At 44.2% G+C, this 25982-nt stretch overlaps 1 protein-coding gene across 4 annotated transcripts in view; it reads left to right on the forward strand.

Annotated features, from left to right (window-relative positions):
* Positions 1 to 25630, forward strand: part of KMT2D (lysine methyltransferase 2D) — a 193523-nt gene extending 167893 nt beyond the window's left edge. For all 4 annotated transcript variants that reach the window (XM_068267678.1, XM_068267680.1, XM_068267681.1 and 1 more), the window contains exons 41-53: positions 2224 to 2380; positions 5774 to 5846; positions 5952 to 6127; positions 6260 to 6411; positions 6586 to 6721; positions 8406 to 8539; positions 9817 to 10981; positions 13799 to 13935; positions 15060 to 15190; positions 16003 to 16288; positions 18863 to 18936; positions 21993 to 22101; positions 22920 to 25630. In XM_068267678.1, coding sequence (XP_068123779.1) covers positions 2224 to 2380; positions 5774 to 5846; positions 5952 to 6127; positions 6260 to 6411; positions 6586 to 6721; positions 8406 to 8539; positions 9817 to 10981; positions 13799 to 13935; positions 15060 to 15190; positions 16003 to 16288; positions 18863 to 18936; positions 21993 to 22101; positions 22920 to 23012 — 2823 coding nt within the window. In that variant the 3' untranslated portion in view covers positions 23013 to 25630. The remainder of the gene's footprint in view (positions 1 to 2223; positions 2381 to 5773; positions 5847 to 5951; positions 6128 to 6259; positions 6412 to 6585; positions 6722 to 8405; positions 8540 to 9816; positions 10982 to 13798; positions 13936 to 15059; positions 15191 to 16002; positions 16289 to 18862; positions 18937 to 21992; positions 22102 to 22919) is intronic.
* The last annotated feature ends 352 nt before the right edge of the window (positions 25631 to 25982 follow it).

Genomic DNA, 25982 nt, shown 5'->3' on the forward strand with positions numbered 1-25982 from the left:
CTTGAGTCAATTAAAAATTCCAGCTTAAGAGGTTTAAATCTTTGAGTCCAGGTGGACTTGTATTTGAGTATATACGGGTAGACCTGAGGTTCACATAGCTGATCACAGATATGCGAGTCAGGTTAGATATGTAGATAAAACCAGCCATGGGCCGAAGGTACGGCACAGGAAAACTGACATACCAGCAAGCAGAAGTATTACTGGTATTGTAACCGGCTGCTGGTAAAGAAGTACATATAAACAAACTGGTTTGCTCGAGTATCTTCAGAGGACAAAGTTACTAGTCAATGATGATCAGGAAGTATCTGTAACTGACTAAGCACATTTCTAAGTATTACAACAGAGAATTTTATGTGTGCATCAAACACCAAGTAAACCTGGCAAATCTGGCTTTGCAAATTTGACCTAATTGGCTAATCACGAGACATTGCTCATGCAAATATGCATTTGCTTTCGCATGCCAAAATATGCAGGGTCTAAAACTAATACCGCAAAGCAGTTGCCCTGCGGGGATTAGTTCATGCTACATAAGCACGATCCAGGAGTGCCACAGGGAGGCTCCCCAATGCCCCCATACACCCGGGGAGCCGCGGGGTTCCAAGCCTTCTCACTGCTCGGAAACCACACAGCGGAACCCCTGCTGTAGTGCTTTCACATTTCTAAGTTTACTTAAAGGGAACTTAAAGCAGGAGAGAGATAAAGGTTGCCATATTTACTTCCTTTTAAACAATGTATATTCCCTGGCTGACCTGCGTATCCTCTGCCTTTAATACTTTAGCCATAGACCCTGAAAAAGCATGCAGATCAGGGGTTTCTGACTGAAGTCTGACAATATTAGCTTCATGCTTGTTTCAGATGTGTGCTTCAGACACTATTGTAGCTAAAGAGATCATCAGGATAGCCAGGCAATTGGTATTGCTTAAAAGGAAATAGCCTAGCTTTAGGTTCCTATTAAAGCAAACCTGAAATGGAAAAAAAGAGAACCTTATATGAATTGTATGTGTACTATGGATAGCATTAGGATCCTATCAAAAGCATTAAAACGTACCTTTTAATTCATTAATATAAAATGGCTGTTCTGATCATGACTTTATTACATACACATGGTGGATTGTTTTTAGTGTCTGTCCACAGTAATCTATTTTATTCAAAAGATTTTTTAGACATTCTGTGGTTTACAACCCCAGACCATGGATAGATATATGCTGAATTACTTTTACGTATAAAGAAAAAGACCCCCCACTAAAGCCAACATGTTTCAACTCCCTAAAATGTAGCCGTCGTCAGGGCTAGATGTAAAGTCTGCTGACTTTGCTAGAGAGCACAGATCTCATCTTTTTTGTTTTTCTTGACATGTATTTGTAATGCTGATTTTCCTTATGCTATGCACATAGCACCCTAAGCACTTTATATCTAACCCTGACGACAGCTCCATTTTAGGGAGTTGAAACATGTTGGCTTTAGTGGGGGGTCTTTTTCTTTATATGTAAAAGTAATTCAGCATATATCTATCCATGGTCTGGGGTTGTAAACCACAGAATGTCTAAAAAATCTTTTGAATAAAGATTACTGTGGACAGACACTAAAAACAATCCACCATGTGTATGTAATAAAGTCATGATCAAAACAGCCATTTTATATTCATGAATTAAGTTATGTTTTAATGCTTTTGAAAGGATCCTCTATTGTGTATAATATATTAATCAGAAGTGTGTATTGTACTATGGATAACAAATAGAACATTAGTACCAAAGAAAATAGTCTCATATTTTTATTTTCAGTTATATAGATTTTTTTTTTTTTTTACATTGCATCATTGTCATATTTGCAGTTTAGAACCCACACTCTCTTTTAAGCTATAAAACAAAGCAGATTCAAAGATCCTTTGCACTTTCCTGTAGTAGAACCTTATCAGAAGCTATCTCACTGTTTCTTGGCTGTTGCAGTGCTTCGGAAAATAGGACTGTATTCAACCACTGGGTCGAATAGCTCAGTGAAGATCTTTTGCATAGATAACTGAAGATTATTTTTTCTTTCTGTACTGTAAAACACAAGACTCTTCGTTGCTATCAATGTCCTATTTCTTAGCTGTTGTACACATACAATTCATTATATCATGTTTTTTTTTTTTGTTTGTTTGTTTTTTTGCTTCAGGTTTGCTTTAGATATCTTTCAAAATCCTGATTCTTGTTCACTGAAAATGCTTTGCTTTATTTCTTAAAGAACAACCTGAGCAATCCCCCTACGCCACCGTCTTCTCTGCCTCCGACTCCACCGCCGTCTGTGCAGCAGAAAATGGTGAATGGTGTGACGGCCGCTGAGGAGCTAAGTGAAGCCAAGAAGGAGGCTGAAGCCAGTGCAGAAACTGATGTCAAAAAAGGTGCTCTTTATTCCAAAGTTACCATACCGCATATTTCAAGTACTAATCCCAAATGTTATATAACGTTCTGAAAGTGGTGTTGGCTGATAATGTTCACATTTAAAAGGACCACTATCACAAAAAATTAAGATTTAAAATGCATGTTTATGCATATGTATAAATGTACATTTGTTCCAGAGTAAAATCCAGTAGAATTTTTTTTTTATTGGCTTATAAACAAATCTGACAGGTTTTTCGACTAGTTATCTCCTTATGAGGCATTCTCGGGGTTTTCTTTATTTACAAAATCACTTTTTGAACTGCAGTTGCTCAGCCCAGTGTGCAAATAGTGTGCAAACGAGTAAGGAGGATGGCTGGCATCTTTGTATATTTTACAGGGAGTGCCTTTGTTAATAATAAAGAAAATACTGTATTGAGAATCCCCCATGAGGAAGTGGACTACTTCAAAACCTGTCAGATTGTTACTACTTACTGTGAGCGACAAACCTAGAATAAAAGTAATTTGTAGTGCATTTTACTCTGGGAGAAATATACTACTTATACCTAGGTATTTTAACCACTTCAAGACCACCAGTAGTATTAAAACGTCCAATTTATCCCTGTTAATGGCCCAATGGACGTTTTAAAACATCGTTTTTAAAATCGATTTTCTCAAAAACTATAAGGTCTTTTTGAAAACATTTTTTTGTGCCTTGTTCCCAATGTTCTACTTAACATAGGGAGATAAAATGTGTGGGTTTTATGTATGGTGGCATTGTTTATTTTAAAACTATAGGGGATGTAATTGGAGAAATTGTGTATTTTTTCATTTTTTTTTCTTTGTTTTTCCCCTTTAAATTAAGGACCGGCCGAGTTTTGGCAGATCTGTGCTGCGTGGGCTTTTCAGCCCGCAGCACAGATCGGGTAATAGGCAGGGCGATCAGACTGCCCCCCTTTTTTCCCCACTAGGGGGATGTCCTGCCGGGGGGGGGGGGTCTGATCGCCGCCGGCCATCTGCGTTTTGCGGGGGGGGGCTCCTCAAAGCCACCCTCCGCAGCCATTTCCGCCCTCACGCTGCTTAACTCCCTCTTCCTACGTGATGCGCAGGACGGACTTCCATCCTGCGCATTGAAGGATAGGCTTCCGCCTATCAGATGCCGGGGATCGCCGATCTGCCTTACGGCGCTGCAGCAGCGCCGTATGATGTAAACAGCGGGGATTTCTTCCCCGCGTGTTTACATTTTGCCGGGGAGCCGTGATCGGCGGCTCTCCGGCTGTTCACGGAGACACCCTCCGTGAACTGACGTGGAAAGGCCGCTGGCCGTTTCCATGGTAACCCACTTAAGACCTGCTGATGCCTATGGGCGTTAGCTGGTCGTTAAGTGGTTAAAATGCATATAAAGTAAAGTACCGTATTTTTCGGACTACAAGACGCACTTTTTCTCCCCCAAAAGTGTGTGTGTGTGTGTGGGGGGGGAAGTCTGTGCGTCTTATGGTCCGAAGGTGTGCCAGATGTCCCACCAACAAAAGCTCTTACATGTCCAGCGACAATTCATTCATCTTTGGCCGGCGACCTGAGTTCTCCGTGCTATTTACTGCATAGATTCCACTTTTCCCCCGGGCTCAGCTCCCGCTGCATTCATTGTAAATCTGCCTTCGTGTTTGGAGGAATATGATTGGCTGGATGGACGCCTGCATGTGCCGCCTAAAGAGCCTTCAAAACCTATGCTGGTGGAGCGGTAGACTGGAGTGGGAGGAGTTGCATATCGGATTGGCTCCCGGCTCCATGCTGGTTTCTGATTGGGCTGGGCAGACAGCATCAGGGTCAGCAGTAGCCAGGTAACGCCGCAACCTGCTGGCTTGACAGCGTGTTTCTGGGGCGGAGGAAGGATCATAGGACCGGGGACATACCTGGCGATCAAGCGGCAGCCTGGAGAGACTTCCTCGTTCAGTGGGCGGAGCTCTACACGGACCCACTTCCCATGAGTAGCCTTACTTCCTGGTCTGAGCGGCGAGTGGTCCGTGAGAGCTGGGACGCATGTGGCTTGTGAGAGTCTTTGCTGGGACGAACGTGTAGCCACACTTCCTGTTTTAGCGGCAAGTGTCCTGTGACCTAGCTGGAACACTATGCAGAAATGGATGTAGCGAGACAGCGTTCACACAGATGCAGCTAAACAGCTTCTCATAGACGGTAGCCCACTACCACCACCACGCATAGGTCTGCAGGGATGGGATCACTCCACTACAAGTTCATCTGGCCCTGAGGGTGGTGAGTGTCACACTGTCTCGCTACATCCATTTCTGCATAGTGTTCCAGCTAGGTCACAGGCCTCAGCAGTTGGAACTGTGCACCTGTGCTTGTTATAATGCTCTGCAACTGCAGATTGACAATGTAGGCTGTTCTGCATACTTGGGCTTTAATGTACTTTCAGTGAAATCCTGTGGCTTGGTGCCACTATGTTATGCTGGAATGGGACTAAGCTTCATTGATAAATATCAGGGCCAACTATCCAGACGATTGCATTGCCTATTGCTACTAACAGTAGCTGCACTTTGCAATTGACACTTAACTAACCTATGTAAAGCTCCATAAGACACCACTGCTCCATGGATGCACCAGGTTTAGTATATTTTTTTTCCCCTGGATTTTGTCCTCTAAACCTAGGTGCGTCTTATGGTCCGAAAAATACGGTAATTACAGAACATAAATATCACCCCCAAAAAGCCTAATCTGTGGGGAAAAAAACAAGGTATAGATCATTTTGTTGTGATAAGTATTGAAAAAGTAATTGGCAAATGAAAGGGAAGAGCATTAAAGGAAACCTTAACTGAACGGGGGGTAAAGAGTTTCACTTACCTGGGGCTATTACCAGCCCCCTGCAACAGTCCTGTGCCCTCGGAGCCGTTCTGGAATCCTCCAGTCCCCCGCTGTCACTTAGTTTTGTTTTTGACGACTCACCAGTCGGCCTGCCGCCATGCGTATTATTGGATGCATTCTCTACTGCAATTAGCGCTGTTGCGGACCGCAACGCGTACAAAGATACACGTTGCCACATATCTACACGTGCGGAATGCGGCAACGCGTATAGTCAGTTAAGGTTCCCTTTAACAGATGAAAATTGCTCTGGTCCGTTAGGGTAAAAACCCTTGGGGGTGAAGTGGTTCAATTTTGCAATTATTTTTTTTTTTTTTTTTTTTGCAATAATGGTCCTTTAATGTCAGTATATGAAAGTCTTTGCCATTTTAATGTTATGCCTGTGTATATGCATTTATTGTGGTTTCTTACAGTTAAGTGTAGAGTCCTTGTATTGTGCTTAGGTACATCTCCATTTACTGTTGCTTGTTGCTACATGTCTGTGCAGGATTAGGTCACCTCTGTCATAAGAAATCTAACTGTTACTGCTTGTTTTGTAGGTTCAGAGGAGCGCAACTTGGACCTCCTGGCTGCTCTTCCCACTCCCCCTCACAACCAGAGTGAGGATGTCAGGTGAGAGAACCTGCCTGATGCACTCTGCTGACTTTGCATGTAAATGGTTGTGATGTGCATGACACGATGCAAGATTAGAGAATTCTTATTGGTTTGTTTCCTCAGGATGGAGAGTGATGAAGAAAGTGATTCTCCTGACAGCATTGTTCCAGCTTCCTCCCCAGAAAGCATTCTTGGCGAGGACACACAACGGTTCCCTTCTTTATGTGACGTGAAAGAGGAGGAGGAAGACAGAGCCTTATCCCCGGTCATACCACTTATTCCTCGCTGTGCCATACCTGGTTAGTTCCTCATTCGCTTTTGCCACAGAGAAATAGTAGTTATTTTTTATTTGAATAAATTGTACTTCTAAATTTGCATTTTCCTTTTTTTACGACTTTTTTTTTTTTTCATTTAATGTTTTTATACAACAGTGTTTCCAGATGTGAAGCCTGCGGATGCTTTATCTACTCCACCTGAGTGCTCCGATAAGATACTGACTGCAGCAGAAGGACCTGTATTGTGGGATAAAGGCAAAGGCAGGGAAGTCTCCGTCATGCTGACAGTGTCCACAGCAGCCGCAAAGGTGTGTAATTGGTCTACCAAGGTCATGAAAGGAATTCTGGTCATAAAATCAATATTTAACAGATTGAAGGATTTTTATCGAAGTAAATACTTACAATAAGCAATGTCTATCTGGTGAAAATGTAGTTTGCTTTTTCCCGATTGTATTTTGAGCTTTTGTGTGTTTCATCTCTAGAATTTGAATAGTGTGGTGGCAGCTGTTGCTGGTCTGCTCAGTATCAAGCTACCAAACTCCTACGAAGTGCTTTTCCCAGACAGTGGTCTGAAAACTAATGTAGAGGTTAAGAAGCCCAGTGATTCTTCCACTGAAGGTAAGCAGACGTTAAAGATGGCCTTCAAAGTAAATTGCATTACACTTACACAATACGGTAAAGTCTCCACCCTACACACACGCACCTACACACACGCACCTACCTACCTACCTACCTACCTACACACACACACTTACACACACACCTTGGGAGGGGGGAAGCCTTTGGAACACACGCACACACACACACACACACACACACACACACACACACACACCTTGGGAGGGGGGAAGCCTTTGGACCACACCTACACCTACACACACACCTACACACACACCTACACACCTTGGGAGGACGGAAGCCTTTGGACCACACACACACACACACACACACACACACACACACACACACACACACACACACACCTTGGGAGGGGGGAAGCCTTTGGACCACACACACACCTACCTACACACACACACACACACACACACACACACACACACACACACACACACACACACACACACACCTTGGGAGGGGGGAAGCCTTTGGACCACACACACACACACACACACACCTTGGGAGGGGGGAAGCCTTTGGACCACACACACACCTACACACACACACACACACACACACACACACACACACCTTGGGAGGGGGGAAGCCTTTGGACCACACACACACCTTGGGAGGGGGGGGAAGTCTTTGGATCCTAATGAGGTTTCCCCTGTCGCCCTCTGCCCCGACAATCCAATGTTGCGACCCCCCGAACAGTGACGACATAAATATTTACCTACAGTGGTTTGCAAAAGTATTCGGCCCCCTTGAATTTTTCCACAGGACAGCAACCCTAAACATAAAGCCTTGGCAACAATGAAATGGTTTAAAACAAAACATATCCATGCGTTAGAATGGCCCAGTCAAAGTCCAGATCTAAATCCAATCGAGAATCTGTGGCAAGATCTGAAAAACGTTTTTTATTGTACCATGTACGGCCACCATAACATTGCTACTGCCTATAGACCGCGTCCTAGTGGCTGGAGCTCTGGTGCTTTGAGTCCGCCAGGAGAAAAGCGTGATATAAATATTCTGTGTCTGTGAATTCAAAAGAGAAGTGCAGCTACAAAAAGCTAAACTCTGTTGGGTAGCGGGAAATTGTAAAGTGCCTGCGATTTGCCACATCGTAAAAATGCAGCAACTTCACCCCGATTTCCTGAGGCATCACAATTTGGCAACTGTAGCCAATGCTGCGAGTAGGACCACCTCCATAAGGTTTCATTATTGCAGTGCTTTGCTGAATGCTGGCAAGTGCTGCAAAATCTAACTGGGTCCCAGACCTTAAAGCGCAGGGCTGTGGAGTCGGTACAAAAATTATCACACTACACAGTTTATGAAACCACCGACTACGACTCCAGGCACCCAAAATGGCTCCGCCTCCTCAACTCCAACTCCTTTGTCTAATACTTACCAGATCTGTGGATTTTGTTCAAAAATCATCTTACTCTGACTCCTCAGTTTTTTAAACAACCGACTCCGACTCCAGGTACCCAAAATTGCTCCGACTCCACAGCCCGGTTAAAGCTTTGCGGTAGTTAATTCATTTATTTCTCCAAATAAGTTCTATTAAAGTGCATTTTACTAGCTTCCCGTTTCCTGTTATGTTTCATATCATTTATAGGACAAAAACGGTAACATTTAAAATACATGTGTACAATTGTTTGTATTTTTTCCTCTTTTGCAGCTGAATCTACTGAGAAGGATAAATCACCGCCTGCAAAGCTGGAGAACAGCACTGACTGGTTGAAGCAACTTGATGCTGTATTACCTGGTTACACACTCAAGAGCGACCTGGATATTGCTACGCTTTTGACACAAGTCAGTTGTGGCTTTTTTATTATAAGTATCTTGTTAACTTTAGATTTAGGATGAAGTTGATTTAGTTTAACTTGTATTGAAAAATGAAACAAATAGTGAATTAAGAGGTGAAAATACAATTAATGTGCATGTTATAGTATTTTTAGCCATTTGCTGTTGTATTGCTACACAGTGGGATGCCTATTGGTCCTTCTAATCTTTTCATAGTAAAATGTGTGCTACACAGCCACCATAGCAGTATGGGGGAATCTTAAGAGACAGTATCAAAAATGTCCCTATGGCAAAGCATTGGGCGATAAGTAGGGATGGTCAATGAGATGGATATGGTTCCGAGTTTATGCAGGATTATGTAAATTTTGTATGCAAATTAATTCAGCTTGAAAATGGACCAGTCGAACCACACCAAGGTGAAATTTCAGTGGTTCCTTTTTTTTTTTTTAAGCTGCATACATTTGCATTTAGAATTTGCATAATCCTACATCAACAGGGCACGGTTTCCTTTGTCCTTACTAAAGGCCCGTACACACGGCTGACTTAAATCAGCTGAGGCAGCCGATAACCACCGCCTCAGCTAGTAATCAGGTTTGTACGTCAGCCGGTGACCCCCAACCCTGGGTGGATCTACTCGCCCCAGATGACGCCGATTCCATTATTTGCGCCACTCCTCAGCCCGCTGAAACTTCATGCATGTGCCGCTCATTCCCCTTTTTTTAAATCATCCAATAATAAATTACTTATTTAGCTTACCTATCCTGTAGTCTTTAGAGGTCACTGTCATATTTAGGAGAAAAACTTCTGCTGGTTTCCAAGTTTGCTGTTTCTTAGTGATGCTAAAAGGTACGCCATGTTAATTTTCCCTCCCTACATCCACAAGTTACTGTCCCTCCTACAGCAAACATCGCCTAGACAACATGCCTATATCACTGTGTAAACTCAATTACCTTCTGGTCTGGGAGGAGGGACTCAATTACCTTCTGGTCATAGTATCCTTATCCAAAATGGGAGCTTCCTGCTATTTGCATGCATGCATAAGCTTGTTAAAAAAATAAATACATTTCCCAAAATCCCGCTAGCAATGCACAGTTAATGCAGTGAGGCGAAAGCACCCAAACCAGGTGAAAAGGAAAAAAAAAATGGGGGCCAATAGGGACCTATTTTGTATATTAAAAAAAAGGGGGATTTGCATATATTTTTGGAGAACTATGTTTGGCATATCTATTTTTGCGGGGGTTGGATGGTACAATCCCCTTAAACAACTACTTTTTTTCTTCTTCTAGGAAGAGACTACTGTAGAGAAGCCTGTAAATCATTGCTATGTTAATAATGTTTCCAACCTGGATGTCCGTCAACTTCCTGTGTTGCCTGAAGAGACATCCCCACCACCTTCTCCATTTGTTTCATCGCCTACAAGTCCAGTGGAACCTCCTGCTGCAGAACCAGAGCCAGTTCCACCCCCTGCACCAACCCCACCTCCCCCTCCCCCACCACCTCCTCCTGCTCCTCCATCACCAAACAATGAAGAAGCAATGGACATATTAAAAATTAAGCAAAGGGCCCGTTCCTTGGAAGAAACCATAGAGGAACCACGTCCAAAGATAAAGAAATGGAAAGGGGTCAGATGGAAAAGATTACATATCTTAATCACCTTCCAAAAAATTGGTACACGCCATTGTGAGAAGGAGGTATGTGAGGTGATAGAAAGACTTGGTACCACCCTAAAACCTGACACTTTACCTCCAGATCTGCGAAAATGCTGCTTCTGCCACGAGGAAGGGGACGGAGCTACTGATGGATCTGCGCGGCTTTTAAACCTAGATCTTGACCTGTGGGTGCACCTTAATTGTGCTCTATGGTCTACTGAGGTTTACGAGACACAAGGTGGTGCACTTATCAATGTGGAAGTGGCACTGCATCGTGGATTGCTTACAAAGTGTTGCCTGTGCCAGAAAACGGGTGCCACAAACAGCTGCAATCGAATACGCTGTCCAAATGTCTATCATTTTGCCTGCGCCATCCGTGCCAAGTGCATGTTTTTTAAGGACAAGACCATGCTTTGTCCAATGCACAAGTTAAAGGGGCCTTGCGAGCAAGAACTGAGCAACTTCGCAGTCTTCCGACGGGTGTATATTGAGCGAGATGAAGTCAGTCAGATTGCAAGCATCATTCAGCGTGGTGACCGTATCCATATGTTCAGAGTTGGTGGACTTGTTTTCCACGCTATTGGCCAACTTTTGCCCCATCAAATGCAGGACTTCCACAGTGTGACTGCCCTGTACCCTGTGGGATATGAGGCAACACGCATTTACTGGAGCATGCGACATAGCCATCGCCGATGTTCTTATCGCTGCAGAGTGTGTGACAACAATGGTCAACCAGAATTCTCTGTACAGGTCATTGAATACGGCTATGAGGACGTCATCATGACAGATTCTTCTCCGCAGGGTAAGTACACTGACTTGAATGATTTCATCATCTGTCCACCCACGTTCACAAATCATACCCAAACTGATGAGCTACTGGATGTGTTTAATTGCTGCTGCTCTTTCCGTCTTATTTTGGTATGCTTGGAGCATTGGTCTGTACAGGAAGAGGGCACTACACTGCTTATAGTATCCTTGCTGTCTTATACGTATGTGATGTTCTGGGATGTACCATAAGGTGGTCTGAGCTTTGCCCATTGTCCCTCATTATACGCTTGTGCAGAGCGGAATCAGGAATGTAGGAGAATGCTCCTTTTAGTTGGAGCGGTTTATGGTATATTTATTATATAACAAGTAAAATTCAAGTAACAATGTGAAACTATATCTGGTGTAACTTGGTTTGTCTTTCAGCTGTACTAGTTCTTGGAATAGCTATGCAAATGTTTTTTAGATAAACAGAGAACCACCAAATGAGAGGGTGTTTAAAGGCTCTTTGTGTAGTTTTATAGCTGTTTTGTGTTTGCCCTTCGCAGAAGCAGGATTATTGATTTTTGAGCATTTCCTGTTTAACTTCCCTAGTGGTATTGACGGATATACACGTCAATACTCTCCTGCACTGTATACTAGACCCTTGCTTGACACATTTTGGCAAGTTACAGGAAAAAAAGTTATGAAAATTGGATCACTTTTTGCACAGAAATTTTGCGGAAATTGAACGCCAGGGAGGTTAAGGCCTAGGGCCCACTTGCAGCGTTTTGGCCAGCGTTTGCATTCTGAAAAACACCTCCTCATGCACCTGAATGAGAAACACAGCAAAACTGTTTTGCGCTGATTTTGTCACAATTCAAGTTAATAAGGGAACTTTTTTCAAAACACAAATGTTGGCCAAAACGCTGACAAAAAAAAAAGCTGCAAGTGAGTCCCAGGCCTAAAGTGGTATTAAACTCGCCACGTTAAAATTTCAGTTTAAAGCGGACCTGATCTCCTCTTGGCTGTAAAAGATGACCAACAGCATAATAACCTTTAAAGAAAAAAACATTTTTGTTACAGCTGATAGAAAATCTGTAGTGTCTACTTCCTGCTTTCATGGAAGCAGACATACGGTTAACCTCCTGTGTTTACAAGTTAGCTGCTCTGCTGAGGCAGCAGAGATTCCTGAGCTGTCACAGCTGATAGATCAAATTACACTTGTGATTGATCACAGAAGGGGGGGAATAATGCTAAACTCTCAAATACATTCAGAGTGCATTTTCTCTGTCCTGTGCAGGTCCACTTTAATGTTTATCCTGAGAGCAGTACAATTATGAACTGCTCTTACAGCCAGCAATATAAATCCTTGCCGGGCAGAAGCACTCTGCCTCTCTGCTCAGCCTCCTTACTGTGCCTTCACTACCTGCTGAGTAGCTGTCTGTGGCACTGGGCTCTGGCCCTAAGACAAATGACAGGCTAAATTAGGAACACAAAGTAAGCGCTGTTATTAAATATAATTATCTGTAATAGCAGCAGTGTTTACAACAGCTTGAGGTATTGAGCTAATACTCAGGAGCTCATACAGATCTGTCCCTTGGCTACAGCTGAACAGTGTACGCTGCTGCCGTCTAGAGGGGAGGAGGGATGACCGTGCAGCACATGGAGCTGCTTCTAGTGGGCGGGGTAAGGATGGAAAAAATGCGTGTGTCGGTGTCCAGCATGCCAGATCTTTAAGTGACCTTGTGGAACTGATTCTCTGCTCAGTGCAGTCCAGCATGTGTAGGCTTCAGAGAGATAAGAGATTGCTTGACAGATTCAGAGAAAACCATGCTACCTTGAATGGTCAGTAGAGAATCAATTTTCCCATTTGATTCCCTGCAGATTGGACTCATCTGCAGGGAATTGAATGGGAAGAAACCTAATGATTAACTTCCTTAGCGGTAAGTCTGGCTCGGGCCGGAAATCCGCAGCTAAACCTGAGCCTGACTTGGGGTAGCCGCCGGCGTTTTTAACTCTCCTCCCCTGGGATCCAAACGCTGGCAGCCATTCTTCTGGTCATCCGAGGCTCTCGTTCCCTGTGGTAGGGTCTAAAAGCTTGTAAAAAAAATTGCACCTCTTTTAGACCATAAAATCCAGAAGTGATCATACCGTTCAGATCAGCGAGAGATCTGTCTCTTGACCAATCTGCCCATACATCGTCTGATGTATGGGCACCTTAAAGGGAAGATCCGCGCATCTAAAAAAAAAATAAACTGCACTCACCTGTGGCTTCTTCCAGCTCCTGGCAGCGGTGCCCTCGGCGAAGCTCCTCTCCCTCCGGGCGTCCAGTGCTGAAGAAGCCGACCTCGCCAGGTCGGCTTCCGGGTCGGCGTCATGTGCTTTCCACGGCGCGGTCACATGATGTACGTGACGTCATCTGGTCGCTACTGCGCAGTCGCAGTAGTTCTGCGCCTGCGCAGTAGAGACCCGATGACGTCTCTACACCACGTGACCCCCGCCGTGGATCGCACGGAAGCCGACCTGGCGAGGTCGGCTTCTCCACCGCTGGACGCCCAGAGGGAGAGGAGCTTCGCCGAGGACACCGATCGACTGCCAGGAGCTGGAAGAAGCCCCAGGTGAGTGCAGTTTATTTTTTTTTTAGTACCGTGAACCTTCCCTTTAAGAGTTTTGCAACTTGATAGTAGGTACTAATTAAATGCAGGCCTGGATTGCAGAATCGCTTGTGTTCTGGGGTGTTTCACGTACCAGTTACTGTAATGTTTTATTTAGTGTGGGTTCTGCTCCGTGAATCCAGTGCAGGAGTTAGTACTGTCCCATCCTTGTGCATCTGCAGCACATGATTGATTGTAGTATTGTCTGTATTGCATAGCTCTCTGGAATCGCGTTGCTGAACCTGTTGCACGGATGAGGAGAGAAACTGGAATGCTGCGCCTTTTCCCGGAGTACCTGAAAGGGGAAGAGATGTTTGGACTGACGCTACATGCAGTGCTGCGTATTGCAGAGTCTGTAAGTTCTGTTTATTGGTGCCTGAACCACACACAAATCTTGTTTTACAGGTTATAATACATTATTGCCGCTGTTCTCTCTGTTCTCCTGCTATACTTCTTAGCCGGAAAGCGTAGCCAAGGGCCACCAAACCTTTTTCAGTTGGCCATTAATGATATCATTTTAAAGTACCCTGTCTATCCTAGCTGCACAGGCTGCAGTTAAAGGATATATGAGGTGAACTAAATGCTTGCAGATTTACATACCTGGGGCTTCCTTCAGCCCCTAGAAACCCATGTCCCTCGCCGTAGCTCCGCTCTTAGCCATTTTCCTGGGGTCACCGCGCATTAGTGGCCGATACAGAGGGGGGACCTCAGGAGAGCTGCGGTGAGGGACACATAGGCTTCTAGGGACTTGAAGAAGCCCCAGGTAAGTAAATCTGCAGACACCTCATGTATCCTTTAACCACGTCACCACTAAGGGGTTTTCCCCTTATGGACCAGAGCAATTTTTTTTTTACATTTCAGCGTTCCTCCCATTCATTTGCCAATAACATTATTACTACGTCTCACACCAAAATGATCTATACCTTTTTTTATTTATTTTTTGCCACAAATTGGGCTTTCTTTGGGTGATACTTTTCGCTAAGAATTTTTAGCAGGTTATTTGATGGACTTAGGGGACCTATGGTTACCCAGTGGCTTGCACTGGTGTGTCACGATAAGCTTTTTTTGTACACTGTCTTTTGTAATAAAAGCAAGAGGATACCCCCATAATATCACACCGCCATGTCCCACTGTGAACTTAGCCTCAGATTTGCTTCCTCCCATCTCGCAGCAGTCTGCCTGCTTGTCCCTTGCACTAGCATTCCCTATTCCTTCTAATGCAAGTGAGTGAGAGAGCGAGACAGAACATTTCAAGCCAGTAGAAGGCAATTCCCAGCACAGCGATGTGCTGTGCCACAGACAGGAGCGTCCCATGCTGAATCACTGCATGTGGAGAGATGTGAGAAACACAGAGAAGAATCTAACATATTTAGTAGAAGAGAGCAAACCCTGCCAGTGATGATGCTGCAATAGCTTAATCTACTGTTGTGTTTGATAATCTAGTATAATAAATGATGAATCTCTGCATCTTCTATACAGTTGCCTGGAGTGGAGAACTGTCAGAACTATCTCTTCCGATATGGCAGACATCCTTTAATGGAGCTGCCTCTTATGATCAACCCAACTGGCTGTGCCAGGTCTGAGCCGAAGATCATGACTCATTATAAACGGTAAGCCATGTGTTCATCTGAATGTTCAAACGCTTTCTGGATTGTCCTGGGCTAACATACTCTATAATAATGGACAGAAGAGCAGCTGTAACCAAATCAGTTGTCTTTTGTAAATAGCATCACCAGCAAAATCCTTTGGATAGAGAAAGGAAGGTTTCCCATGTTTTTATTCTACTTTATCGAATGAGAAGACCGGTACTCACTTCCTGTCTGGTTATTGGAAGTACCTCAACAAGGGGGAGCATTCAAAGTACTTTTTGTTTAGGGTAGGATAGGAAAGCATTAGGACTTTTGTTATCTAACCCTTCCCACTACAGGAAGTACGAAGGAAGTTGTGTGTATGCTTTTACTTTCATTTTGTCAGTGACCCCCGACATCTCACTGATGCTACTGATCACTTATGACAGGCACTTTGATCCAATTTACTGATCAGTGTTCTAACGGGCTGCGATGAGAATGTGTGCACGGCATCGTGCACAGTGGCGATCGTGGCGAGGTATATTTATCTACGCCCCCTAAGGCGAAGGCGAAGGTGAAGTTTGAAGGGCCATAGATAGGTTACATGACAAAGTTTAAGAGCGTTTTTCTTGCGACAGCTCTATATTTATTTATTTTTAGTTGTAAATAACTGTTTTAAGACTGCAGAAACCAGTTGAATTTCCCAGTTCAGAAATCTGCCCAAACTGTAACAAACTGCACATGTGCTGCATTTAATGAACACTGCATGTATCCTTCTCTAGGAATAGAATTGTTTATCTAGCTTGCTTTTATGGCATGACATGGAAATGTTACTGACATGGTGTATTCTGCAGGCCGCACACTCTGAACAGCACTAGTATGTCCAAAGCGTACCAGAGCACCTTCACAGGGGAGACTAATACACCATACAGCAAGCAGTTTGTGCATTCAAAGTCCTCCCAGTATCGCAGGTTAAAGACTGAGTGGAAGAACAACGTGTATTTGGCCCGCTCGAGGATCCAAGGATTAGGCCTTTATGCTGCCAAAGATCTGGAGAAGCACACCATGGTAATAGAATACATTGGCACTATCATAAGGAATGAAGTGGCAAACCGCCGTGAGAAGATCTATGAAGAACAGGTAAGATTTATGGGAATTCTGTAGTAATGAGCACATTGGGTATATCTCTGTAATTGTGCAACTTAGGGATTTGCGAAGCTCTGCCCCCACTCAGTGACTGCTAGACAGGAAATACATCACGGAAATGTGATTGGCACATGCATGCCACACCACTACAATCTAAACTCATATTGCTCAGCAACACACTGCAGAGTCTGTGTCATCCAAAGTACTTCCATTGCACCGCAGGTAGTATGGCCAGTCTCATAGAAACTAATGGGCACTGTGACGGGAGGGGGCGCGACAGAGAGCGAGGCAATGCCCCAGTGTGAAATGGGCCTAAAAGTAAATATTCCACTTTGTCAAAACAAAGAAAGGGTTTGCACTTAAAGTGATATTCCACCTTTAGTGGTGAACTCCTTAAGCACTAAAGGGAACCTGAGTTGGCGTGTGTGGGCCAATTTATACTTACCTGAGGTTTCCTCCAGCCCCATGAGCTGCCTGTAGACCCTTGCTGCCGTACCCTGCCCCTCCGTTCTCTTAGAAGCCTTACCAGTAGACTGGTCAGACTCGGCCAGTCGTGGTGTTTCTGGGCATGGGCGACTTGACTGTGCATGCTCCACATCACACTCCCGTCCCTGGGAGAGACATGCTAATCAATGCTTGTCCTATGGAGCTCCCGAAAGGGCCGTTGGTGTGCAGAGGTGCCCAGTCTCTGTGCAGTGTAGCGTATTTATCACAGACTGGTAACATGTACTAAGTGTATATACTAAATCTATTGATCTCCAGCCAGTGGCATTACATCTTCCCCCATCCCCAAGGTGAAAAAAGTTATTTTTATTACTATTACTTCTTAGATCCTGTTCTTATTTCTGGGACAAGGGAACAAATGGAAGGTGACAGTCACATAGGAGCTCTTCCCGGCATCTTCACTGGTGTTTACTTACAGTGTGTTTAAGCCAGTGAGAGCTGTGCAGTCGGTCTGTTTACAAGTGGTGCATCAGCTACCGGGGAGGAGATTGGGGAGCAGGGTGAGGATTAGCAGTGTGAGGAGGCTGGGGAGCGCAGTGTGAGGAGGCTAGGAAGCGCAGTGTGAGGAGGCTGGGGAGCGCAGTGTGAGGAGGCTGGGGAGCGCAGTGTGAGGAGGCTGGGGAGCAATGTGAGGATCAGCAGTGTGAGGAGGCTGGGGAGGGAGCGCAGTGTGAGGAGGCTGGGAAGCGCGGTGTGAGGAGGGTGGGGAGCGCAGTGTGAGAAGGCTGGGGAGCGCAGTGTGAGGATCAGCAGTGTGAGGAGGCTGGGGAGCGCGTGTGAGGATCAGCAGTGTGAGGAGGCTGGGGAAGCAGTGTTAGGATCAGCAGTGTGAGGAGGCTGGGGAGCGTAGTGTGAGGAGGCTGGGGAGCAGTGTTAGGATCAGCAGTGTGAGGAGGCTGGGAGCAGTGTGAGGATCAGCAGTGTGAGGAGGCTGGGGAGCAGTGTTAGGATCAGCAGTGTGAGGAGGCTGGGAGCAGTGTGAGGATCAGCAGTGTGAGGAGGCTGGGGAGCAGTGTGAGGAGCGCAGTGTGAGGAGGCTGGGGAGCGCAGTGTGAGGAGGCTGGGGAGCGCAGTGTGAGGAGGCTGGGGAGCGCAGTGTGAGGAGGCTGGGGAGCGATGTGAGGATCAGCAGTGTGAGGAGGCTGGGGAGGGAGCGCAGTGTGAGGAGGCTGGGAAGCGCGGTGTGAGGAGGCTGGGGAGAGCAGTGTGAGGAGGGTGGGGAGCGCAGTGTGAGGAGGCTGGGGAGCGCAGTGTGAGGATCAGCAGTGTGAGGAGGCTGGGGAGCGCGTGTGAGGATCAGCAGTGTGAGGAGGCTGGGGAGCAGTGTTAGGATCAGCAGTGTGAGGAGGCTGGGGAGCAGTGTTAGGATCAGCAGTGTGAGGAGGCTGGGGAGCAGTGGGGAGGATGCTGGGCATAAGAGCACCTAGGAGGTGGTAATAATGGAAAACAAATGTTCCTGAAATTTCATGGATGTCTTTGATTTTATTTTTTGAATATGTATAGAAATTAAGCTACAGAACTGACTCTGTAATAAAAAAAAAAAAAGGTAGTTCATCAGCTCTACTGAAACACTCATTACCTCACCTGTGCATGTTTGTGGTTTTCTGCAAAACATGTACTGTTGGTGGGCCTTGAGGACAGGGTTGGGAACTCTGCTCTAGGGTGTACTTACCTCGGGATCCTTGTAGCTGCAGGCAATCTAGATTATCCGCTCTACTGCGCAGACGCAAAAGCACTAGCGCCTGCGCAGGAGAGCGGATCGATCGGGTTCGGCTATCTCTGCCTTAACTCGAAGGAAGAGTGGCTAGTGCGCCTGCGCAGGATAATGGCAAGTAAATATTTATGTCGCCGCACTTTGGGGGACCTGGGCAGGCTACTGGAGGGACAGAGGCGGACGGGGGAAGCCTTCGTTAGGATCCAGAGGCTTTTTCCCTCCCAAGGTAAGTATCCCCCAGTGGGCTTTTTTTAAGTTACAGATCCTCTTTAAAAATATCTTTAGTACTAATGATATCAGATGTTCAGCTTTCCTTTTATGACCATGCATTTTATTTTACCTCTTCCCAGAACCGAGGCATCTACATGTTTCGAATTAATAATGAGCATGTCATTGATGCTACGCTCACTGGAGGGCCTGCCAGGTAACTTATTTTAATTCCACATTTTCTTAAATATGCTGACTTTTAAGTTAAGTAAACCTCTGTCTTTGGTTATCTATGACTGAAGCTGTGCAGGCACAGATCCTTAAGAGACCGCCTATGGGTGCCTGCATCTGTCTTGCAGGTACTGATTTTCATACTAACCTTTCCTCGTGCCATCTTACAAAGTCACTGAGACTGCCTTTCAAATTGATGGGTCAATAGAGGAACTACCAAGATCTCCCCATGAAAACTATCGACTTGTATAGCACAAGAGATCGGGATGTCCCAGAGCTTTGAGCTAGAACTAGACATGTAGAGAACTTAAAAGACCCAGACTGAGGAAGCTTGTCTGTGTTGAATGGATTCGGACTCTGGCAGGCTCCTGCTAATTTTTAGTTTGTGTAATATGGGTTTGGCTTTGCACAACACCGTTTTTAGGCTTGTGTTCATGTATGAGGTACTACAGTAAAGTTGGTGGAATTCTGAGCGCTGTGTTGAGATGTACAGAGTGGTACCACACTTGCCCAGTGGTGTCCAGCAGCCTGTGATGAGGTAACACGCTTTAGGCAGGGAACACACTTGACTGTTTTCGGAAGCATTTTCTGCACGGAAAAACTGAGAACTCATTTTAATCAATGGGCTAGTTCACACTTAATGGGTTTTTTTTCATCAGGATTCTGCACATTTTGTCAGTTTTCTGTATCAATTACATTAGCTGCTGTGAAAAAATGTGCACGTTTTTCTGCATAGAAACACACTTGGTGTGCAGAAAAACACTGGCAGAAAACTGAAAGAAAAGTGTGGTCCCTACCTAATGGCCATACGCAATTCAGCCAAATCAATCGATCCCTTTTTTTTTTCCAATTAAGAATGATCAATTGTATAGAAGAAAACTATTCTATTGAGAAAAAAATGATTGTGTTTTTTTCCTGAATTTTTCAATTAACATCTATTCAGATGTGTTGGAGAAATCAAATACATATAAAATTTGAATTTTTTCAGGTCCGTTTGATTTTTGAAATGATTCGATAAAGCGGGAAATATTGATCAGCTTTTGCTGGTTGGAAAGAAAATTGAATTGAAGGGTGTTTGGCCAGTTTTAGCTGTGTAATTTGGGTGCAGGGTCTTTTCAGTATTACACGTCCGCTCGGATGCATCTTTGTACCTCTCCTGGATGCATTTTGGAGAGTTAAGTCTTGTGTTGGGGCTCTTTTAGGTTAGGCACTAGGATATGTTTGGGTAGGAGAGGGAAACCTATTTAGCAGGTGTAGGGTGGGAGTAATGACCATTGCTGGGTTCAGGGAGGGGAATACTAATAGGCATGGAAGGGAGGGGGGTTGGTTGGTTGGGTGGTGTTTTGGGCCAGGGAAATTTTGTGTGAGTTTAGGGTAAGGAAAATAATCTGATATTCTAGAACAGTGCTGTCCAACTTTGCGGGCATGGAGGGGCCGTTTTTTTTCCAGACCACATGGTGGAGGGCCAGCAGACCCCCCCCCCCCTCCCCGCCCCTCGTTTCCAGGAGAAAAAAAAATCTAGCAGCAGTTTCCCCACAAAATGCTATCAGATTGACTGCAGATTTACGCACAAAATGCATTCAGAATGGCAGCAGATTTACCCACAAAATGCATTCAGAAATGGCAGCAGATTTACCCACAAAATGCATTCAGAAATGGCAGCAGATTTACCCACAAAATGCATTCAGAAATGGCAGCAGATTTACCCACAAAATGCATTCAGAAATGGCAGCAGATTTACCCACAAAATGCATTCAGAAATGGCAGCAGATTTACCCACAAAATGCATTCAGAAATGGCAGCAGATTTACCCACAAAATGCATTCAGAAATGGCAGCAGATATACCCACAAAATGCATTCAGAATGGCTGCAGATTTATACACAAAATGCTGTCAGAATGGCTGCAGATTTACACACAGAATGCATTAAGAATGGCAGCAGATTTACCCACAAAATGCCGTCAGATTGGCAGCACAATGTAAATATCTACACGCCCCTCCCCCTTGTTCTCCCCCGTGCTGCCGCTGCTTAAATGTAAATATTCCCCCCTCCTTCCCCCTGTGCTGCCGCCTCTAACTCACTTCAGATCGTCGGCGAGATCGGAACCAGCCAGACCAGCGCAAAGCAGCCGCGCGGTGAATTTAAATGCAGGAAGTGACGGTCACGTCCAGCATTTAAAGTCCCCTGTGCGGCTGCCATGCGCTGGTCTTGCTGGTTCCGATCTCCTGCCCGCTGCCGATCTGATGTGAGTTAGAGGCGGCATCATGGGGGGAACGAGGGGAGGGGGGCTGTACATTAACTTTACAGCAGCCGAGGCATGCAGGGGAAAAGTTTTTTTTTTTTTTAAAGTCCCCTCAGCTCTGGGGACTTAGAGGCTAACGCTGCCACAGCATGGGGCAGGGGGGCCGCAGCAGAAGGCCTGGCGGGCCGGATGCGGCCCACGGGCCGCCAGTTGCACAGCACTGTTCAGCTAAAGGCAGCTAGACTGACTCAAAAATGAACCTCACCAAAACTCAGCCAGGAGCACAGCTTAATTTACATCCACACTGTATTTTTGTAGCTGTGTCATACATTTTTTATGTAAAGCTGTCTTTTTATTATTTCTACTGCTAAGGTTATGATGAGCAGTGACTCTTCCAGGGTTGCAATAACACCTATCGTAATATTGAGTAGATGAGCTTGATACGTTTGCTTCTGCTTCATGTGTAGCACATCATTTGGGGTTTCTCTTTATCTGCTTAGTCCCCCTATGCAGAGTGCTCTTTTGAAGTGGTTATGTGTAGCAGAGCAGGTGTTGGAAGCCTGCTAGTAAGTATAGTTACCTCCCCTGGCTCCAGCAGCAGGCCTACTGTCATGTGACTGCAGTGAAGTCCCGCATCTCTCGTACCTGCAAAAAAAAAAATTAGCCCAAGATTTTGGTATAAAATGTTGACTTATCTCCAAGTACTTTCCGTGTGTGTTGCATTTTTCATATTTTGGGAAAGTTTGAAATGGGCATAAATAAAAATGTTAAATGGTTTTGTTTCACGCTTCTATTGCAGATACATCAACCATTCATGTGCACCAAACTGTGTTGCTGAGGTAGTCACGTTTGACAAAGAAGACAAAATTATCATCATTTCTAGCAGAAGGATACCAAAAGGAGAGGAGGTAAAAACAAAAAATTTAGTTTTTGGTTTATTTTTTCTTGTGGAGTGCATTCACTTTGCTGTAATCATATCCTGTCTTTACTGTAACACCGCACTCTGTGGTCTCCCAAAAAACAGACTAGCACCTCTCCAGTCCCTACTGAACTCTACTGCCCATCTCATCCAGCTCTCCTCCCACTCCCCTGAGGCAGCCCCTCTCTGCTAATTTCTCCATTGGCTACCAATTACCTAAAAGATCCAGTCTAAGCTCTTCACCCTATCATTCAAAGCTCTTCATAGGTTGTCACCACTATACATTTTGTCATTCATCTCCGTATATCCTCCCACCCGAAAGCCTTCACTCCTCCCAGGAGACCCTTTTGTCCTCTAGCTTGGTCACCTCCTCTCATCATATCCAGGACTTCTCACAAGCATCGCCTCTTCTTTGGAACTCTCTCCCACAGCCTGTCCGCTATGATCCGAGCCTGGAAACTTTCAGACGCACTTTCAACACGCTGTTTTTTGCTGTAGTCGCTGTTGAGGCTCACTGCCTCATCTGCTACCCTATACGTCTCCTTCCCTAATGTCTCCAACTCAACACCCTCCTCCTATTGTTTCTTAGTCTCCTGTAATTGATCATATGAATGTTTACCAATATTGGGGACATCTCAAGCCACAACAGCTATTTATGTATTTGTGGTGCTGGATGTCCTGATAGTAAGTTTCAAAGTTTAGAACTTCTCGTGTATTTGTTCCCCAATATTTTTTTTTGTACTATGTACAGCATTATGGAAGATATGTTAAGTTAAATGTTCACATATCCTTTTTTGTTCTCTGCAGCTCACCTATGACTACCAGTTTGACTTTGAAGATGATCAGCACAAGATCCCATGTCACTGTGGAGCATGGAACTGCCGGAAATGGATGAATTGAGAACAGTGACGTTTAGCTGCCTCCTATGTGCCCTTCAATGTAAAGCCTTGGAGAGAGTACTATTACTTGTGTGTCTCTACCATCGCTTTGCCACACTAGCTACTGAAGCCTTCCTCAGGATGCTGAAACCGTTCCCAAGCTTTCTGCGTCTCTCTGATATACGGGAAGTGTAGCTACGTTGAAGGATCTTTGCATCCTGTCTAACGGCCTTTACTACAGTGGATGGAAGAAACTGTAAAAGAGAGCTATTGTGCAGAGAACATTCCCCAAGCACTGAATAGCTGGGCATATGTTGGTGTAGCATACCTTTCTTCCTCCACATAACAAATACTCTTGAGAGGAAGGAATTTTTCTCTCTAATTTTTTTGTTTTTGTTTTTTATCTGATTTTACAAACGCTCTAACTCTCCAATAAGTGAGAATGCAAAAAAAAAAAAAAGATAATATGGAAAATAATAAAGTCATTAGTTAACAAAGCAGTTTGACAATCCTAAATCTACAGGACCCTCAGCGCAAAAGAGAGCACATAAGACTGCAGAAAAAGAGCACAGGAGTTGCTTTCGTTGAGCGCAAGAGACAGTCCATTGACTGTTACCTGTCACAGCTACCCAATCCCAGAGGCACCTGGCCAGCACCTACCTCATCTGCCTGTTGGATACTGATGTGTATGTGTGACACTCCCACGGCAATCTATAATAGAGAGCACCTCATAAACATGGACACAGTGCGTACGATGGGACTTGTGTAACAATGGAGATTCAGGCCACCCATCCTGGAGGGTCTTGTTTGAGCTCAGCTGATTTCCCCCCCTCCTCCCTGTTGAAGCTTTGTCATCTGCCTCTTAGCCTATACACTTGGCTCTGAGCAGATTGGAGTGCACTAATGATCGTGATTTTCTGCTAACTGCCTGCTTGTAGTCTGTCCTTGGCAACCCATTCTTTCCCCTATTCTGTGCCTGAAACCTCACCCTTTTCAATACCTGGAACATGAAGTGTAGTAAGAAATCCTGATTTGTAATGGGCTAAGGTAAACCTTTTTTTAAATGGCAGGTGGAGTGTGTATGTGTGTGACTGTAGCGATCTCTCGGTTTATTCTATTTTATGCGCTCTTGATCATTCTCCCTGACACAGTATTTCTTTGAAGCCTCTCGGTCAGGTACGACACATCAGTTGAGCGAATATCTTGGCGAGACTGGCTTTCTTTTAAATCCGGTTTTAGAAGTGTACTGCTTCATCCCAAACACACGTTATGCATTGTCGTCACTTGCATTATTCTGAAGCTGCTGTTCCTTTCTCATCATGTCATTCAAAATCCTGATTTATATATTGTTTTTCTAGCACAGTGCTTGGGGTGGGACTAGGTGAAGGGAGTTATTTATTTGTACTTGTAATTATATTTATGTATTACTGCCTTGTATAAGGGGAAGTACAGGGTCATTTTCTATGACTGGCATGGTGTCCTAGATCTTGGCGAATACTACGTGCTTAGATCGTTTCATAATCTTAGAGTGCAGAGTACAGATCGAGCACGAGTAAGATATATCCATAAGACTCAAGTCATTTTAAACTAGGTAATAATCTTCTGGCTTCCATATTTTTCCACGTGTACATTATGGCTTCAGATGCAGTTGCTTTTATGTATCATAGCAGAGGATATTTGTTTTTCCCCACTTTTTTTTACAAGTTACTGTGGCTGTACCTTCCCCCACAGCAGACATGGTGATTATTATGTTTAGAGTGCACGGAGGAAAATAGGTGGCGATAAGCAGCCAAGGGCATTTAAAATCAAAGCTAGTGTGAATATGCGAGATTAAGTGCTGTTGCTTTTTAACACAAGCTGCTTCCACAACTGTTTAAAAGCTGCAAACATGTAAAAAAAATAATAATAAGGGTAAGTTGTAAATAAAACAATAGAAAGAAAAAAGTCTAAAAAAAATGTTGTGCATAGTCTGGCACCATATTATTAAAATAAAAAAAACCACTGGACACTATGAAAGCCTGAAAATTTGAAATTAAATGTTCCCTTTCTTTTTTTTTTTTTTCTCTTTCCTGCTTTTAAATAATTATTTTGCGTTTCGAGCTCGGCAGTGGGAGGAACAGTACATCCCTGTCACATGTGTAATTAGAATATTCTAGATTGACATACAGTAATGTAGATTTTAGATAAACCCTATACCGTTTTTATTTTAATTTTTTTTTATACAAATATAATCCAGACCCCCAGCTTGAAATACTTGATTTTTTTTCCTGCTTGTATAAACACCTTTAATTTGCTGTGTCTTGGTTTTCATTTGGTCTCTGCTTGCAAATGTCTTTTTTTTTTCATTATATTCCTTATTGTTTCGCCATTTCCACTTTTTCTTTTTTGTATTGATGAGATTCCATAGGGAGCTGTAATTTGTGCGGTGAGGATTCTGTACAGAAGATTTGTCCTTCGTAGAAAAAACCTAAAATTATTCCTTTTTTAAAAAAAATGAAAATAAAAACTTGTACGTGGCATGTTTTGTATTGAATATAATTTTGAAATGTATATAATTTATGTGAAAGAGGCAAGTAAGAAAAGCTTAATTGCTTCTTTTGGTTTGTTTTTAAAGGACAAATAAAATGCATTTTAAATATGTTGAGTTGTTAATGTTTGTCTTTGAGTGGTACGTTACAGGATTTTTGCCCTGGAGCATCAGAAAGTGTATCTAATCTGCCCTCACACTAAAAGGCAATCTGAAGTGAGAGTTATATGGAGGCTGCCAGTTACCTGGCATTCTGCTGATCTTTCGTACTGCAGCAGTGTCTGAATCACACACCTGAAACAAGCATGCAGCGAATCTTGTCAGATTTTTGTCAAAAATGGCTAATGTGCGTGCTTGTTCAGGGGTATGGCTTAAAGTATTAGAAGCAGAGGATCAGCAGGACAGCCAGGCAATTTGTATTGTTTAAAATTAAAAATGCCAGCTTCCATATCCCTCACACTTCAG

Source organism: Hyperolius riggenbachi, chromosome 2, assembly GCF_040937935.1.
Source record: "Hyperolius riggenbachi isolate aHypRig1 chromosome 2, aHypRig1.pri, whole genome shotgun sequence".
In the NCBI taxonomy this organism is placed as follows: domain Eukaryota; kingdom Metazoa; phylum Chordata; class Amphibia; order Anura; family Hyperoliidae; genus Hyperolius; species Hyperolius riggenbachi.